General features: G+C 38.2%; 1 protein-coding gene across 1 annotated transcript; it reads left to right on the forward strand.

Annotated features, from left to right (window-relative positions):
- The first annotated feature begins 1,480 nt into the window (after window positions 1-1,480).
- LOC132163303 (nodulin homeobox) lies at window positions 1,481-18,405 on the forward strand. The gene is given in 19 exon segments (XM_088518899.1): window positions 1,481-1,597; window positions 1,779-1,830; window positions 2,062-2,187; window positions 2,263-2,421; window positions 3,362-3,445; window positions 3,522-3,656; window positions 6,566-6,784; window positions 8,803-8,931; window positions 9,081-9,176; window positions 9,639-9,800; window positions 10,185-10,476; window positions 10,578-10,703; window positions 10,800-10,869; window positions 14,056-14,119; window positions 14,255-14,323; window positions 15,637-16,188; window positions 16,292-16,326; window positions 17,830-18,319; window positions 18,321-18,405. Coding segments are annotated over 19 exon segments (2,964 nt in total). The 5' UTR covers window positions 1,481-1,565; the 3' UTR covers window positions 18,393-18,405.
- Window positions 18,406-19,282: the final 877 nt, after the last annotated feature.

Here is a 19,282-nt window from a genome sequence, read left to right on the forward strand (position 1 = left end):
CTAAGCAAGGTTCTCCTATTATCAATTAAAGCCTAAGATTTTCCCTAAAAAAAAAAAACCCACAACGAAAATAATAACAATAATTTTTTAAAAAATATATACTTTTAAAAATGCCCATCTAAAAAAAAAAAAAAAAACCTCTCATTTTTAAGTATAAGTAAAACTCTTTTTTCAAAACTAAAATAAATAATACCATTAATATAGAAAAATAACTTACTTATATTAAAACATAAAAAAAAAAAAAGAAAAAAAAAAGTTAAAAACAAAATGAGGCTCAATACATTATCCAAACAAACAGGACCTTAGTCAAACCCACTTGTGCTTATGAAACCTGCAGGCTTAAGAATGAGCTTGACCAGCGCGCTTCGCACCATAGTCACCGAACCATAAGTATCAGCAATAAGAGCGTAAAATAATTACGTAGTCCTCCTTTCTTCAACCATAAGGTTTACTTTTCAATACCCACATCAAAGTGTACATTAACCCCCAAAAACACCCGCGAATTTTTCTATCTTCTTTGCGCTCCAATCTCGTTCTCGAAGCTCGTCGACACGGGCCGTACAGTTCCCTGGTCAGCTTTCTGAACTCAGAATTCTTTTTACACAGTTCTTCAAGCTCCTTTTTTTTTTTTTTTTTTTTTTTTTTTCGTTTGTACTGTGCGGTACGCAGACTCGTCCCAAAACTCTCTTGCATTTGTAGGGTTCTTTTGAAGTTCCGTTTGCTTGCTCTGAATCTAGGGTTTTTCTAATGCGTGTTTTTAGTTTTTTTTTTTTTTTTTTTTTTTTTTTTTTTTTTTTAATTATTATTATTATTATTATTTTTAGTTGTTTTTGGTTGTGTTTGTTTGAATATGAGTGTGTGAGTGTTCTATGTAATACCCAATTGACTTTTGTAAGAATATTTTGGTTGTTGAATTTTGCATTTTGCACCAATATGACCGTTGGGCGTTGGGTACGAACTAAAACAATACACTTTTCGGAGCTTGTTTGGGTAACTACTGTACATTGGCAAGACAATGTTGAAAAATCAATCTTTCATGATAATTAATTTCACTAAGGCATGGTGTTGTGCAAAAATCTTGGAAACTTCAAATTTTTAGGGCTTAATTGAATATAATACCTTTGGGTTCTAGGGCTTTTTTTTTTTTTTAATGTTTCACACTTAACACGTCAATGTTATTTACATGTGTGCGCTAGAAACTTGTTACAACTTACTAGCACGTGCAACTAGCTCTATAGCTTTCCTTTTTTGAGGATATCGATTGTGATGGAAGCCATTTGATTTGTCAATTCTTGTCCACCAAGGGATGCGAAGTGACTTTGAGCTTGATAAGTGGGCATTGGCTTTAGGGATTTGATGGGTTCCCTACACGGGGAGTGCATTCCGGGAACTTCTTGGCATGGATGTTTGGCAAGAGATTTTCAGTGTGTCATGGTATGAGCTCATATCAGCCATGGTGGGCCACTTGCTGACTTTATTAGTTGAAGACTAACCTCCCATGGTAGAGTGGCTCTCATGGTGTTGAGCATGAACTCTAGGTTAATGGGATTTTTCCCACAATTTGGATGCATTGGCTTTTGTGTTTGAAAGATGAGAGGTTGAAAGCTTGTAACCCTTATAGTTATTAGCACTTGAGGTGGCTTTGAACACATTAAAGTTCTTTGCCTTTCCTGTTGTTCACATGATTGAATATGTTATGGTCATTTAACTTACATAGTACTAATTTTCTATATCCATATATTTTTCCTTATATAAGGTTTTCTTTTTCGTGGCTCTAGATTCTCAAGGATGAGGCATGCAAAGGAAGAACCATCATGTAGTGCTGCACAGGTCAGAATTATTAGCTCAAGTAAAAACTGGTGCTATACACACGCACAGATACTTAAAATTCCCGTTTATTTATTTGATGTGGACTGCTGTTTTACTTTTTTATTAAAAAAAATTTCAAGTTAATTTCTGTTATTGGGACTTAGTTTTCTCTCCCTCTCTCTCTCTCTCTCTCTCTCACACACACACACACAAACACACGTATTAATAAGGTCAATTTGTCTGTATGTGCAGGCCATTGACTTAATATCAGCGGTGAAGGAGTTACATGGGCTTAGCTCTCAGGAACTTACTAAATTATTGAGGGATTCAGAAAATTTTACTATTCACTACCATACGGAAAAAGGATCACTGATAAAGGTCAGACAAAACTGTTAACATCATAGTTATTATGCCATCCTGCTCTTACCTTTCTATTAATGCATCATGTATCAGATTGATATGGACAAGCTTGCAGCCATTCTTCCTTTGCACCTTCTTGGAGTTCTTATGTCATCTGACAGAGATGAGGCTCTGTTCGAATACATGCTGCGTGGTATTCGGCTCTTGCATTCCTTGTGTGATTTAGCACCCCGGCATGCTAAAGTTGAGCAGGTTACTTTTAGTTATGCCTGCCATCTGTTTTTGTTTTACTTTTTCTTTTTCTTTTTTTGTACTTGTTTGATGTGCAGTGTAATGCATAACACAAATTGTATGGCAATGTCATCAATTAACTTAATTCAGAGACTTGAAACTACATATGTGGTATAACCTATAATGAACTTGCTAGCAGATATTACAACCTATGTTACTATATGATTGTGTTGGTGATACTCTCGTTTAGGCAAAGTGAATGAGAGGGAAGGAGTGCGGTATGCATGTCATGTGGGAAGAAGGGGGGGAGGGGGGGGGGGGGGGTGGTGGTTGTTGTTTAAAACTTCCATTCCACAGAGAAACAACCCGCCTACCCCCTCTCCCGGTTTGAGGATTGGAGTTGGCCTTCTTGGTTGTCATTGGTATCTTGCAAGTATAAAATGTTATACCAATTTTTGCATCCTTAAACTGAATATTTTCCATGTTTATAGTAGTTTGGGGATTGGGGTTGGCCTTCTTGGTTGTCATTGGTATCTTGCAAGTTGCAAATATAAAATGTTATGCCAATTTTTGCATCCTTAAACTGAATATTTTCCATGTTTCTCACTATAGGTTTTTGGGACTTTCCTCTGTGTTTGGATCTTTATTGTTAGTGTCTAAATACTTTTTACATAATTAAGGGCTTCCTATGTACTAAGGGTGCGCCTCTCTGTGCTTTTAATGAAATTGAATTACTTATAAAATTTTTTTACGTAATAAGGGGTCATTAATCTGGGCGCTCTAGATTGTTCTGGTCAGTTGCATTAATTTTACTTTTTCCTGCATATCTTTCTTTCCAACAGTCTGGATACTTGTTTAGCATTTACTGAAGATTCTGGGAGTAATGTAAGAGAATAAAATATGATTTTCTACTGATTGCTATATACATCATTATGACGTTCTCTTGATAGTTATATTACAGATTTTGCTAGATGATGTAAAAGTGTTGGAACAGCTGCTGGACCTGGTGTTTTATTTACTTATCATTCTTGGTGGTTATAGACAGGTTCTCCTTGAGTCTCACCTTTGAGGTCTATCTTCCATACTGTTTATCTTTACTCAGACTGGCTTTTGTGATGCAGGAAAACCATAACTTTGGTAATATTCCCCTAAGCCTTATGCATTCCGCACTTTTGACAAGCAGTCTATATCTATTACCAGGATGCATATCTTCACAGTGGCAAGATCTTGTTCATGTATTGCTTGCACACCCTAAGGTACAATTTAGACCACATGATTTGTTTAAGCTGCTACTCTTAGAAAGAAGGTCCTGCTGGACCATTTAGGCGGTCTGTCTCTAGAGCTACCTGTTTGTATGTTTGAGTTATGTTCTTCTATAAGTTAGTCCACATTTTCATATCCGTTATGTCTATGATCCATATTAATTGCCAAATAGTTTTTAGTCAAAATATGATTTTGGTGATTGAAAACTGTGTCAGATTCCAATTTCCTCCCTGGATGATCGATTATTTCAATTTAGTCTTTCTCCGCCTTTCCATCACTATGTGAAAGACAACTGCTAATGTGAACATTAGGTTAGATGTTGATCTCAAAAAATAGAATATATGGAGACATATGAATTAAATATTTAAAAATATAGTAAATTAAATAGAAAACATTGTGGTTTTTAACATGCATGTCATGTGTCTCCATATGTCAAGATTTTGAGAGCCACATGTGGTGTTACATGTCAGGTCAACATTGTGAGTACATGTATACTAAAAGTGGTCTATAATATTAGCGATTGCCACTCGCATGGTGATGCTAAGACAAGGTAACGGTATCATTGAGGAGTTTTTAAAATTTAGGACTAAATTGAAACAATTAATAAGGCCTCGTCTGGTACGCGGAATGGGTATTTCATTAGGAAAATGAATAATTAGTACTGGAATGGAGGAAGGCGAAATAGAATAGTTATTCTTATTCCTTAGTTTGGTGACAAGAGATATGCCATAATTGGAATTGAACTAAAATTACTAGAAAAAACCCACATGATTTCTTATTTTTCTAAAACTCAAAAATTGAAAACGTTGAATTATTGTGGGTGGCTAGGCCATCCCCAAATTCATGGCAACCACCCCCGGAGCACCTCGGGGTTCCACCGGAAGTACTCCAGAGGTGGTGCGGCCACTCTCGGGTTCTATTGTGGGTAGCCGGCTTACAGAATTTAACGTTTTCAATTTTTTTTCAAGGGTTTTAGGGTTGAAAAAAAAATGGTTTTTTTTTTCTAAAAACGTCTATTCCTCTTATTTTTTAGAGGAATAAAATAAGAGGAATAGCTATTCCTTTTTGTAAGGGAATGATTATTCTAGGAATAAGTCCCTACCAAATAAATAATGGCTATTCCATAGGTCTATTCTGGGAACCAAACGGGCCCTAAGTTTAGGGAGGAGATTGGAATCTGATACATAATTAAGATGTGATTGCTCCTATAGGGGTTGAAAATAAATTTAGCAAAGTCTGTGATTGCTCCTATAGGGGTGGTGGAAGATGTAGAAGGATTGGCAAGTATACTTGGATGTGGTGTGGATTCAATACCATTTATATATTTGGGGCTGCCTTTGGGGGCTCATAATAAGGACCCCTCTATATGGAATAAGGTCATAGAGAAGTTGGAGATGAAATTGGCGGGGTGGAAGCGAATGTATCTATCCAAGGGAGGGAGATTAACGTTGATCAAGAGTATGCTATCTAGTATACCCACATACTATTTATCGTTGTTTCAAATTCCAGTGAGTGTGGCGAAACGGATCGAAAAAATACAAAGAGACTTTCTATGGGGAGGTGTCGGAGATGAGTTCAAATTCCATTTGGTCCGTTGGTCCAACATTTGCATGCCTATGGAGGCGGGGGGATTAGGGGTAAAGAATTTGATACAATTCAATCAAGCTTTATTGGGTAAATGGCTGTGGAGATTTGCACATGAAAGAGATACATGGTGGAGGAAATTAGTGGAGACAAAATATGAGGTGATGAGGGGTGATTGGTGTACTAAGGAGGTAGGAGGGTCACATGGGGTGGGATTGTGGAAAAGTATCCGAAGGGGGTGGGATGAGTTTAAGCAACATGTACGATTCGAGGTGGGAACCGGGTCTCGTGTGTTGTTTTGGCAGGATGTGTGGTGTGGGGAGGCACCTCTGCAGAATTTGTTTCCCGCCTTGTTCAATATTGCATGTGGTAAGGAGGTATGGGTAGAGGAGAATATGGAGAGGGTAAATGGAGCTATATTTTGTAATGTAAGATTTACTCGACTTGTTCATGATTGGGAATTGGAGGAGGTTTCAAGTTTCTTCGAATTGCTGTATTCACAACAGGTAAGGCAAGGTGGGGTAGATAAAATTTGTTGGTTTCCCTCGAAGAGGAAAATTTTTGAGGTGAAGTCTTTCTACAAGGTGAAGTTAAATCCAGCCCCGGTGGATGGTCCGTGGAAGCTTATTTGGAAGAGTAAAGCTCCTCCGAGGGTGGTTTTTTTCGTTTGGACGGCGGTTATGGGGAAAATTTTAACATTGGACAACCTACGAAAAAAGAACATCATTGTGACAGAATGGTGTTGTATGTGCAAGAAGAGTGGCGAATCTATTGATCACCTTTTAGTGCATTGTGAAGTTGCTGTAGAGGTATGGAATATGATACTCCAGCTATTTGGTATAACGTGGGTGATGCCGAGGAGTTTGAAGGAATGTTTGGGAATTTGGAGAGGGCAAAGGGGAAAGCGATCAGCCGTGCACATTTGGAGGATGGCTCCTTTGTGTGTAATGTGGTCCTTATGGAGAGAAAGGAATGCGCGGAGCTTTGAGGATCATGAAATGGGCAATACAGAATTGAAGCAAAGGGTGCTACAAACTCTCTTCTCTTGGAGGATATTGGGGTTTTCTTCGCAAGCTTCAACGCTTACGGAATTTATAGATTTATGTGCGTCCTTTTCAGTTTAAAGCTCGTGTAGTGGGCTCTTTTGTATACTTCCTGTGTACATGGGTTGCGCCCCTTGCGCTTTTTATACAATGACTTTTACTTATCAAAAAAAGATACCGAAATCACATTTTGACCTTTTTCCTTCATTGAGTTATGAAGTTCTGCAGGCTCACATAATTTATGCATTCACTGATCGTGCAGCTTTTTGTGGCAGGTTGACATGTTTATGGATGCAGCTTTTGGAGCAGTTCGCACAGCCGTTGGATTTCTTGAGATCAAGCTGTCAGCCCACCATGCTGATTTCTGTACGAATTCAAATCTGACTGCTGAACAAGTTGTTAACTATTTATGCCTGCAATGTGAGGCTTCTTTACAGTTTCTTCAGTCATTGTGTCAACAAAAGATGTTTCGGGAGCGCCTACTCAGGAATAAGGTTTTCCAACTTGAACCTCTTTTTTCCTTTTTTTTTTTTTTTTTTCTTCTTCAATGTGTTTGGTGCAGATTCAAATGTTAGGAAGTGTCTCCTTTGTGTTTTCTGTAAGTTATGATGGTCAGTAGACAAGTTTGAAAAGGACAAAAGAGATGGGACTAGTTAACCATGTTTGAAAAACCGGAAGCAGAAGTGGCCTGGATATATGTTGTTGTCACGTTACCTTGACTCAATTTTTATGTGGGTCAAAAGCTAAGGAATCTAGTTACCGAGAGGGGAGATTTGAATTGTCAGAATCTCCATTTGGCGGACATAAATGTTGAAGATGGAAACTTCTTATATGCTATGATTTGATTCTCCATGATTTGATTTGATTTATTTCCTATTATTCTGATTGTAATCTGCTATTAATACCTTTCCATAATAGTATGTATTTCTCTTCTATTTTAAACCCAAGTAAACGTATGAAGCATTATGGTGGAATAAACACAGTTTTCTTCTTCTGCCAAATTTCTCTTCTTCTTCCCTTCTTCCAAAGTTGATCTCACTTTTTATCAAACATTCCTCTCAAGGAAAGGTAACGGCTCTGATTGTGCATGTTGATGATATTGTAATAATAGGAAATGATGATGAGGAGATATGAAACTTAAAAAAGTCTCTTGCAAATGAATTTGAAAAGAAATGATGATGAGGAGATACAAAACTTTAAAAAGTCTCATACAAATGAATTTGAAATAAAAGACTTGGGGCAGTTTGAAGTATTTTCTAGGCATTGAGGTAACGGGGTCAAAATATGGTACGTTTATCTCCCAACAAAAATATATTCTTGATCTACTCAAGGAAACATGGATGCTTGGATGTAAAGCCATTGATAATCTCGTGGAGGTAAATGTTCAGTTGAGAGAAAGTAGTGAGAGTCCTTTGGTGGATAAAGGTAGATATCATTGATTGGTTGGCCGGTTGATCTATTTGTCTCTCACTTGTGTTGACATTGCATATGTTGTTAGTGTGGTGAGTCAATTTATTCATTCGCCTCGTGAGCCTCATATGGAAACAGTTAATCGAATCCCTTGCTACGTAAAATCCTCACCAGGGAAGAGACTGTTGTTTTCTTGACACGATCACTTGAAAATAGAAGCATATATAGATGCAAATTGGGCTGAATCTATTATGGATCGACGGTCCAAGAAAGGTTATTGCACAGTTGTGGGAGATAATTTGGTTACATGGCGTAGTAAGAAACAATCAATGGTTGCCAGATCCAATGCAAAAACAGAATTTAGAGCCATGGCTCATGGAGTGTATGAAATGTTATGGTTTAAAATACTCTTAAAAGAGCTTGGTTTTCCTTCCATGGATCTATGAAACTATATTGTAACAATAAAGCTACAATTAATATTGCTCACAATCCAATCCAACATGATTGAACCAAACATGTTGAAATTGACCAGCACTTTATTAAAGAAAAACTCCGAGCGGGTATAATCTACACACCATATGTGAAAACAGGGGAATAGCTTGTGGATATTTTGACAAAGGATTGTCTAGTAGTGTTCTTCATTCAATCTTATGCAAGCTGGATGTGCAAGACTTCTTTGCCTTAGTTTAAGGGGGAGTGTTGAAGATGGAAACCTATGATATGCTATGATTTGATTTGATTTATTTCTTGTTATTTTGATTGTAATATGCTATACCTTTCCATAATAGTTTGTTTTTATTTATTTATTATTATTTATTTATTTTTTATTTAAAACCCCTGTAAACGTATGAAGCATTATGGTGGAATAAACACAGTTTTTTTCCTTGTGCCAAATTTCTCTTCTTCTTCCAACTATAAATGTGATTGCAGCAATAATGGAATCAATGTTTAAGGTCATCTTAGTATGTTAATATTTCATGAAAGATTGGCTTGATGGATCTCAGTCTTAGGTCCCATTTACTTGTGTTCATGTGCTTACTTCCCTAAATAATCTGTGGTTTTTGTTATTTTGATAAAGTAACCGATAATGGAACTATTTCAGGAGCTATGTGGAAAGGGTGGGGTTCTATTTCTAGCTCGAGCCATCTTGAAGTTAGATGTACCACCTTTAATGGGTTCCTCCAGATTTGTGGCTGCTCTCTCTAGGATGAAAGCTAAAGTCCTATCAATTGTGAGTGTCATTGATGAAACTATAGTGTTAACTTTTACTTGGAGGCTTAAGTTGCTTAGAATCTACTGCAGTTTATCTATTACATGATAGTTGATGCACCTGTGTATAGACCTCTTCCATTGATCCAGTCATAACTCCCTTTTTCTCAGCTGTTGAGTCTGTGTGAAGCAGAAAGCATTTCTTACCTGGATGAAGTTGCCAGCTCGCCAGAAAGCCTGAATTTGGCAAAATCTGTTGCCTTAGAGGTTAGTTTGCTGTAATTTCAAACGAGTCATCCCTCTCTTAGACCATAGCAAGTGCTGCTACAGCATGTTGGCTTGTTCTGCATAGCAAGACCAATGGGAGTTTTTGCCTTGGATCTAGTGAACCAAAAATTTTATGACAATATGATTGTCACATTATTTTAAATACTTCTCTATAATAGTCCATGTATTAGCAATTTCTCTGGGTACTGAACTCCATAAGTGGAGGTTGGTTTTATTGAGTGCCCATAAAAAAAAAAAGATTATTTGAGTAGAAATCAAATTCATTATGGAAGACCCCTTGGGTGCTCTCATTCACAAGTGGTTTGCAAAATGCATTTATTAGTAATACTAAACTTGGTTGATCTTCAGGATTAAACTACTGCTGATCTAGATACTCTGTTCCATGTACAAAGCCTGCTTTTACTGTCAATCTGCTTCCATTGACAAATTGTCATGATATAGGTTCTTGGGCTTTTGAAAACTGCACTTGGTAGAGACCCTGAGCATCTTGCTTCCTCTTCTGGCAGAAGTTACCCAATGGGGTTTTTGCAACTCAATGCAATGCGTCTTGCTGATATCTTCTCTGATGATTCTAATTTTCGATCTTATGTTACAATACACTTTGTAAGCGTTACCGAACCTCAAAGTCTGGATATGTGCTTTTTATTCCATTTAATTACCAATAAGGAAATCCTTGCTTCAGTTCCATTATCCTACTTTTCATATGATGGCAGTGACTGTTTTAAGACTAGTACACTTTCATATATTCACAGAACATCGAAGCTATAGTTTATTGATTCTTTATGAAGTAAAAAATTTACAGGAAATTGAATTACTGTCTTTTCTTGTTAACAGTTGAGAAGTCATTGTGTGGTCCACATGTAATTTTGATGGATATAGTGCACATACATCTGTATTTGCCATCAGAGCATTTGTCTTTATGAGGTTTGTTTTTTTGATGAGGATCTTTATGAGGTTTGTGACTATGTCTTTTGTGTGTTACTCCAGACTAAAGTTTTGACCGCAATATTTTCACTCCCTCAAGGAGATTTTTTATCTAGCTGGTGTTCGTCTAATCTCCCATTGAGGGAAGAAGATGCTAGTGTTGAGTATGATTCATTTACAGCAGCTGGATGGCTTTTGGATAAACGTTCATCATTGGGTCTACCCAATGGAACAAATTTAGAATTTACTTTAAATCCGAATAGCATGCCCCAGGGTTCCTATGAACATCAGAGAACATCATTGTTTGTCAAAGTAATCGCAAATCTCCATTGTTTTGTTCCCAACATCTGTGAAGGTTGACTCTCTACCGATGATTTTCTAAATCTCGTTACAAGTTGATCATTCATAGCAGTTTTTCTTGATTATATTAACCAAGTTTTCTGTTTTGATTCACAGAGCAGGAGAGGAACCTCTTCCTTCTCAATTTTTTGGAGTGCTTGCAAATAGACCTATCTAAATCATTGCCTGGATTTTCCTTTAATCCTGATGCTCCAAAAGCTGCGACTGTTTGCGAGAACCTCCGTAACTATCACTCTTCAATTATTATTATTATTATTATTATTAGTTGGCATAATTGCTAATGTTGTTGCATTCCTTACAAGTATGTTGTATGTGTAGGTTCATTGTTAAGCCACGCAGAATCATTAATTCCTAACTTCTTGAATGAGGAGGATGTCCAGCTCTTAAGGTGATTTAGACCTTGACCATTTACCTGTTCTCAATTTATTTTTTTGGCTAGACTTTCGAGGAACTGCATGAAAACTTTTGGATAACTACTGTAATGATTTGTCATGTATAATTTTGAATGCAACATGGTTACCAGCATCTTACATAACTTTATTTAAATAAAAGTGGCCTTCATCATTTCCATAGCTTGCCGGCCCTATCGACCAAAGACCTTATCACTTTCCACCACCAAAATGTGATGATTAGATGTTTTAGGGATAGTTTTAATCAAACATAATGCTTTGGCTCCGTATACCCCAACCTTGGCACGAAAAATGCCTGAAAAAAACATGCAGCTCATGATCTTTACCAAATAGCATCTCCTTACCCATGGTGGAGGGTAATGTCATAGGTTTAACCCCCCGCAAGGGTATTTGAGTTGTGTTTACCTATTAAAAAAAAACTATAATTTTTCGTCGTTCTCTCTAGCGGAGGCGCGTGCAGGCGTGTTTCCGCTAGACTCAGTGGATTAGGTTTAAAGATGGAGTGTCAGTTCTCCGTGGAAGCTAAAACTTTCATTTTCTCGGCGAAGGATTCGAAACTTCGTCTGGAGGAAAAAAGAAAAGGGTTCATAGGGGCTATCTGTGTGAGTCATCCTGCATCTTCCTGGTTGGTGGATTCGTTGGAGGAGGCATGTCTGTCTCCGGTGAAGGAGGATTTCTCCAAGGCTTACCGGGAGGATGGGAAGGCGCTGATGGTTCACCAGGGAGGAGGGGGGGTAACAAGGCAGGAAGGTTCTTGTAGGTGGGCATCTATGTTGAGGGTGGACATAAAGGTGTCATTTGGATCCCAGAAGGTAGAAATGGGCGAGGTTGGTGGCAGCTTGCGGGTGAGTTGCTTCTATTGATTGTGACAAAGGAGAAAGGGTTAGATTCGGAGGATTCTAAGGTTCCCTCTTCGGCGGGTGTGTTTACTGGGCGGTCGTTTGCAAATGTGATATGTGCGGCGTCTGGCATAGAGGTAAGGAAAATGCCGAAGCTCATGTCCTCTTGCCTTCTCGATGTTTTGCCTTATTCGGTGGAATGCCTTGGGAAGGGTAGCGGTGGTGATGAGACGCGTATGGCGGTGGACTGCTATGAGTTGGAGAAGCCCGTGTCGATAATCCCTCAGAGATTGTCGAAGAGAAAGAAAAAGGGTGACTCTTTGGCGGCGGCTACTGCAGGGTTGAGAAGGAAGAAGATGAAGGGCTTTTTAGTCAATTGGTGGTTAAAGAAGTATCTCGGGTTTTCTCATGAGGATTTGGTCCGGGTCCTTGATGGGTTGAGTGCAGTCCTACAGGTGAAGCCCACTAGAAATTGGCATATCATTTGATGGTTTGGGGGCCATGAGTGTGGGCCATTAGTGTGGATCCGGGTTTGAAGCAGGATCTGAGCTTGGATTTGGACCCAGGTCTGGATTTGGGTTTGGATGTGGATTCAGGTTTGGATATGGATTCGGGTTTGAATTTGGATCCAGGTTTGGGTATGAATCTGGTTTTGGATTTGGATCCGGGTTTAGATCTGGATCTGGATTCGATTCTGGAGTTGGAACTTGATTTCGGCGCGGTCCTTGTCTCTGTGCTTGTTGAGTTTCCGGAGTATGCTCTGCCATCGACGCTCGTGGAGTCTGATGATTCGTCAGTGTATCCTAAGTTGAGCTCGGTGTTGGTGGTTTCCAATGGATCCTTCGACAAGCCTGTGGCTCCGTCAAGTTCCCCGAGCTTGGCGACTACGGACTTTGGTCGGAGAACTTCTCTTGTGGCTATTTATGTTTCTCCGGTGGTGGCTACGGTTGTTCTGGTGGCATCTGTTTCGCCTGTGAAACAACTTCCTTCTCCTACGGCTGTTTCTATTTCTCCGGCTACTGTTTCTGTCCCTCCGATGGTGGCTTCTGTTTCACCGGTGAAACATTTCTCTTTTCCTCCGGATTTGGAGGATGCTCCTATAAATCCTGCACCTGTGAATGTTCTGTTAGTCAAACATTCCAAGTATTCACTGCGTGTGAAGGATTAGGACGCAAAACAGCTGCATTAGAAAAAGGTGCTGCTGGGGGTGAGGGGCGATGCGTCGAAGTTTGCGATGAAGCCTACTCGATGGAATGAGGAAAGTCTTTTGGATGCCATTGATGAGGAGGGAGAGCAAGACTTTTATGCTCCTACGGTCGAAGGTAAGAGGGAGCTCAAGAATTTGGAATGCTCCGTTAACTTTGAGGCTAGGGGCGGTGGCTCGAGTAGGTTTAGGGATGTGGGGTGATTTTGTGGGGATGTTGGGTTCTGCGGGTTAACCTTTGTGTAGGGTGTTTCTTGTGGGTGTTTGTTTTCAAGGGTTCTTGGGTGGTTCTTCTTGGGTCTCTTGTGGGTGCTCCGTGGGAGCTTAGGGCTTTGTTGGGTGCTTCTTGGCGCTCCCTTTATATGCTTCTTGTGTACTTGGGTTGCACCCTCTTGGTGTTTTGATATATACAACAATTACTTATCAAAAACAAAAACCATATACCTATGTATTTCTCCACTAACCCATAAAGTTCTAATGCCACCTTGTAGCTGCACAAAACAAAGTCAAATGTTGTGCAAAAAAATGGATTTTCACCTAAAATATCTTGTGAAACAAATGGGAAGGAAATGTAAAAGGGAATGAAGAAAATTCCTGTTTCTTCGTTTGTGTGAATCAGTACACAAATCCAATAAATCAACCAAACAAAGACAGTGGGACTACAAATAACTCTATCTAGGCATCCGTAGATATATAGCAACATCAAGAGTACAATAATCACTTGGGTTGACACCAATAATCTCAATAATCCGTTTTTCAAGTGGGAAAATGAAGAAGCAATATGACCTCTTGCAGTTTTCTCCACTCTACATAGTTTTCCTCCCTGAGCAACCCAAGACTATCACTTGCATGTCAATACCAAAAAGATATGGTGAATAAGCTACCAACTATGAGTTAAGCTCCTTCAAATTTTTTTTTTCCATGTGGCTTCCGCCTGCAAATGAGGGTCTGCCCCAACATTCTCAGAAATATATGTTTACGTCCTTGTATCTTTCTGTTATTTATGCTATTTATACTCTTTATAGTGAACATGTATCTATGAATACAGAACAAACATTTTCTGTTTTAACTTCCTGTATTTGCACTGTAGTTTTATTTTGTTATACAAATTTTCGTTGCAGGGTGTTCTTTAACCAGTTACAATCAGTAATCACTTCTGGTGAATTAGAAGAAAATCGAGTTCAAGTAAAGTTTTTGTCCTTCCAATAGTTAATGTTATATCTATGTTGTTATTCTTTACTACATTTATTTTCTGTTTTTCTTTTTCATCTCTCATAAATATCCAATGTGTTTAAATCGTTCTGCTGGAGCAAATTCAAGGATAACAAATTTGAAGAGTCAACATCTTGGGATAAGTTTTCCAAATTCAACATTGGTGAAAACCATCAGGTGAATGCCCAATATTATTTCATGTTATTCATGTTTGATGATCACATCGTTTGGCTGATGTGGAATTTGAATTGGGTTTTGGTCAAACCATTTTATTTCATATTTAAATCACCTGGGGAGATTTATGAAGAAGACTTTCTTAGTGGCTGTAAAAATTGAATATAGGAGTCATTGAGTGGACAAAATGAGCTTAATTTTGTCAAAATGTAAGAAGTACCAGAGTTTAGAGCATTCACAATGGCTTATCTATCTATATTTTTAATGCAAAATGACTAACCAAAATCCACTTTTTCTAGTTTAGCTAACCACTTTTCAGACCATGCATCCAACTGATTATTTAAATTTCTTCTCTATTTTATTAAAAAATAATATTTTTAAATTTTTTTTATTCAGACTAAAATCAGACCAATGTCACAGAAAAATCAGACTCCTCCCCACCATCACCAACCTATGATTTCCTCCACCACCAACCCAGCATCACCAAATCACCACCCCAGCAAACCTTCATCCATGGCATGAAAGAAAGGGGGTGAGAGAAATTTTACAGGCGCAAGGAAAGAGGGTTGAGGGATAGAGTGTGTTTGCTTCCAATACGATAAAACCAAGAACACTCAGAAAAGAAGTTTCATCAATGATTTCCCAAACAAGATTTGCAACAATAAAACAATGTGCCAGCAGTAAAAGGGCCTGAAAAATCAGAGAGAGGGTCAAGTTCAGGCAAGTGATACTGGCTACTTGAATATCGCAAGGTTTGTAAAGAAGAATTGAATGGGACCATAGTCGATGCCAATCAAGAAGCTGCCCTTGCTTTGTTCACTTGTTAAAATCATACTTATTTCAACAAAGAATAAGACACCCAGTAAACTCGTGAAGGGTTGAAGGAAGAAAAGCAAACCTTTGTCTATGTCGTGATAGAAAGGGGTGAGAGAAATGTTAAAAAAAAAAAAGTGAATGGAAGGAGAAATAATAAAACAAGTTATGCATTGCGCTACAGTTAATGCCACCTGTGGCGTGGTACTGTAACTCAATGGTTTTTGCATTTGTGTTTACATTAGCTGATGGATGCTTCTTTTCTTTTTTTTTTTTTGTCTTTTCACTAGCCATTTTAGCTAAAAAGAGGAAATAGCTAAGCCATTGGGAGTGCTCTTAGTAATACAGGCATACTTTCTATTACAATCACTAACAGTATACGTCTTAAATTTTGAAGCAAATATGAATCAGTCAATTTCTAAATTGTCTCGTTGAGTTTTCCAATGGTGATGTAGCTTTTTCTCAACATAGTGACCTGAGAGGTAAAGTTTGATTCCTGGTAGGAGGCTCAGAGTACAGGGGGATTCTCATCACCATTTCCGAGAAAAGAACCTCCAAGATCTAATAACAGAAGAAGTAACTTAAAGGAGGAAATGTCAGAGAATTCTGCTTTTCAAGAAGTGGAGCATTTTTATGTCAAAAGTGATCATAGGGATCAAGGTGATTATGTAATGAGGCAAAGTAGGAGGGAAGATAAAGGTATATCTGGTAAGCGTGCGTCTGGAGGTTTGAGAGAGATCGATAGAGATGTTCAGAATGTTGAAACAAGTGGTTCAGATACAAGCTCTTCAAGAGGAAAAAATGCTACTGATCAAAAGGAAAATGGTGAGTTTTCAAAATTCAAGAAGCAGATCAAAGAGGGTGGGTTTGGAGGAAAGCCAGAGGATGAAATGGTTATAATGGTTCAGTGTGAAGAAAAGCAGCGGAAAAAACGGAAGCGAACTATAATGAATGATAAACAGATAACACTAATGGAGAGGGCCCTCTTGGATGAACCTGATATGCAGCGAAATGCAGCTTCAATACAATTATGGGCTGATAAACTAAGTCCTTATGTACGTCAAATGATCCTCATATTTGGTAAATATGTAAGTTAATTCTGTTTGTAAACAAAAGCATATTTTCTTCCCTAAGATTTTCCTACATTGTCTTTTCCAGGGTTCTGAAGTTACATCTTCGCAGCTAAAAAACTGGTGAGGAAGCCTCATCTCTTCACATTAGCACATACAAATAACTCTTTCCTTTTTGATGTTTCACTTAAAGCTCCTATTGATAATCAATGTGACAGGTTGGGTCTTGGAGTGCTTCCTGTAAGATTTTACCATTTCCTATGACTTCGTAGAATCCAAATAATGAATAATTGGAAAATTGCTGATTACTTTAATGGATATATTTACAGCTTGGAATCTGAATTGATACACTGTCACCCTTAGTAACTTGCCAGAAAAGAAAAGATATCGTAAACAAGGTGCAAACATTGTAGAGTGAGATGTCTGTCAATTGAGATTTGTACCTATTTCCATTCTCTAGTACATTTGGCCTTCATTGATTCAGATGGGATTGGGCATAGCAAAAAATATATGGTGCTCAAGATGAATGGGATTTGACAGTCTGAATTAGCTGCTCTAAGAATGTATTCAACCATTGTTTATGAAGTAAAAGGCTTGCACATCCAAGAGTAGAATCACATGACCCAAACTTACCAAAAGTTCTCACCATCTAGATTTCTAAATGGAATCTAGTACTTTCATCCCAAGCTTCTTCTTGCAAGCTCTTTACAAGATAGAAGTAGTCATGGGCCTGGTGTGAAAATTAAACATAAAAGAAGAAATCGAAGAAGACTGAAAGTAAACCATAGGTTTTTGAAATTTGTCTATTCTAGGTGTAAAGACAGTAGTTTATAGCAATATTGCGAAGAATTTCGCAAGGGATCTCCTGGTATTTAAGAAATTTGAATTGACTGAGGTTATTCAAAAGGTTGTAATACGCCTATTAGCAAATTTTAAGATGGTCTACTAAAGCAGTTCATTGCCATAGTTTAAATGAATTCATTGGCATTATCCTTTCAGTTGAATGGTGGTTCTCAATGTTGTGTGAACTGCTTCCTCTGTCTCCGTTCTTTTTCACCTCTTTTGGAGTCTGGTTCAGGAAAAAATTACTTGTCAGACTCTTTCTTGATTCCTTTGATTGTCTGCACAAAAGAAAGCATCGGAGAACATTGTTGGCCTTCAAGGTTCTTAGAAGCATAATAGATGTTGCTTCAGTGGAGGTTGGAATAGAGGTTTGCTAATGAAATATTAGTGGCACCATGGGGAGGTATTTGGGAAATTTACATGGGAAAAATGGGTTTGCAGCAAGGCCATCCAACTTGTCCTCCCTGCCTAAGACACTTCTGATGATGACTTTTAGCTTTGACTTTCTTGGATATTCTTGCTATATTCCTTCCAATCTTTGATGACAAGCATCTAGTGAACAAGTTCCATAATAATTATTGGGTGATGATTGAACTCTAATATTGATTGGTTTGTCTGATTTATTGATAAATGCACTCCACTGACATAAGCACACTATTTGCATCGCATTATATTTCTTATATTGCATCATTCTGTAGCCTATTGCTTTCCCATGTTCTTTTTGCTGGTTTTGTTTGTCACTAAAATTTATATATGCATGTGTTTTTATGTTTTTGTCAACAGGCTGAATAATCGAAAAGCCAGGCTGGCCCGCTCAGCTAAAGATGCTCATGCAACATCAGACATCGACAGTGCCCTCCCAGACAAGCAAGGTGGGCCAGGAGCAGTGCCCGGTGACTTGCCAGTTCCAGGTGAAGATGCTATTGTCCCATCAAATGAGAGAAGAGACCCTCAAAGCATGTCGAGAACCGGTAGTGGTGAGAAGACGGAGTCTTCCCTGGCAGAATTTGTTGATATTGGCCCTGCAGAGTTTGTTGAGCGCAGGCCGGGCCAGTATGTTGTGCTTGAAGGTGTCAAAGGAGAGGAGATAGCTAAGGGAAAGGTGCATCAGGTTCATGGAAAATGGTACGGAACGATCCTGGAGCACTTACAGATGTGTGTTGTGGATGTTACTGAGCTTAAGGCTGAGAGAGGGGCGAAACTTCCATACCCTTCTGAAGTCGCAGGCACCACTTTTGATGAGGCTGAAACAAAACTTGGGGTAATGAGAGTATTGTGGGGTAATGAGTATATTGTGGGATGCTAACAGAATATTCATGAATGCAAGTGAATGCTTGATTGAATGAATGATTGGCTGCAGTTTTTGTTGTTTTGTTGTCTGAAATTTATTAATTTTGCATTTCATAGTGTTATTAAACCATCTCTTAGGCGTTTCCAATTACAATCTGGCTCTCACTAAAGCTACAACACAAAATACTCAAAACTACTTTATTTTATGTCAAATCAAAACAATTTTTTCAAACAAAAATGAAAAAATGCCATCTAAAAGGTGTTAACAAATGAACCTAAATTGGTATGTGATGAATGATAATTGATGTTCACTCTCTCTCACGACGGGTCTCTTGGCTTGGTTTGACTTTAGATATGCCGCAAGTTCAAATTATTCCGGTGGAGAGCTGTTGGTTTGATATTATAGCCTTGGAATGTTGCTGATGCCTAATACTCCATCTATTGCTGCATATGGGAATAACCAGACGGATAGCTTCCATCAGTATGATTGTAATCTCATGGCCTTTCTGTGGCAATTTATAGGGACAACAAAGTATAACTATACAACACTCCCTTCTTTAGAATGAATTAATTCTCACGATAAAGGATGCTCCGATTTGACCGTCGATTGCCTATTGATATTCTTAACAAAAGGGGAAGAAAAAAAAAAACGTGTTTAATAATGGATTTTTATTATTATTATTTTTATAAGCTCCATGTTTGAAATGCGTTTTGGAAAGTGTTGTGTTTTTATTTCTTTTTATACTTTTGAGAAAAGTGTATTTTATTTGGAGAAAAAAAGAACTTTTTCAAAAAACCGTTACCAAACAAAGCCTTGAAGTATTCGCTAATTAGAGTGACTAGCTAAATGACCCTAAAAGCTGGTGAGAGGTGCTTGATTCAGTTTAGGGTTTGATGTAATGGAACAAAAATTCTAAATGACCTTTGGGGAGGGTTCAAGGATTCT

This window comes from Corylus avellana, chromosome 8 (genome assembly GCF_965113065.1).
Source record: "Corylus avellana chromosome 8, dhCorAvel1.hap1.2, whole genome shotgun sequence".
In the NCBI taxonomy this organism is placed as follows: domain Eukaryota; kingdom Viridiplantae; phylum Streptophyta; class Magnoliopsida; order Fagales; family Betulaceae; genus Corylus; species Corylus avellana.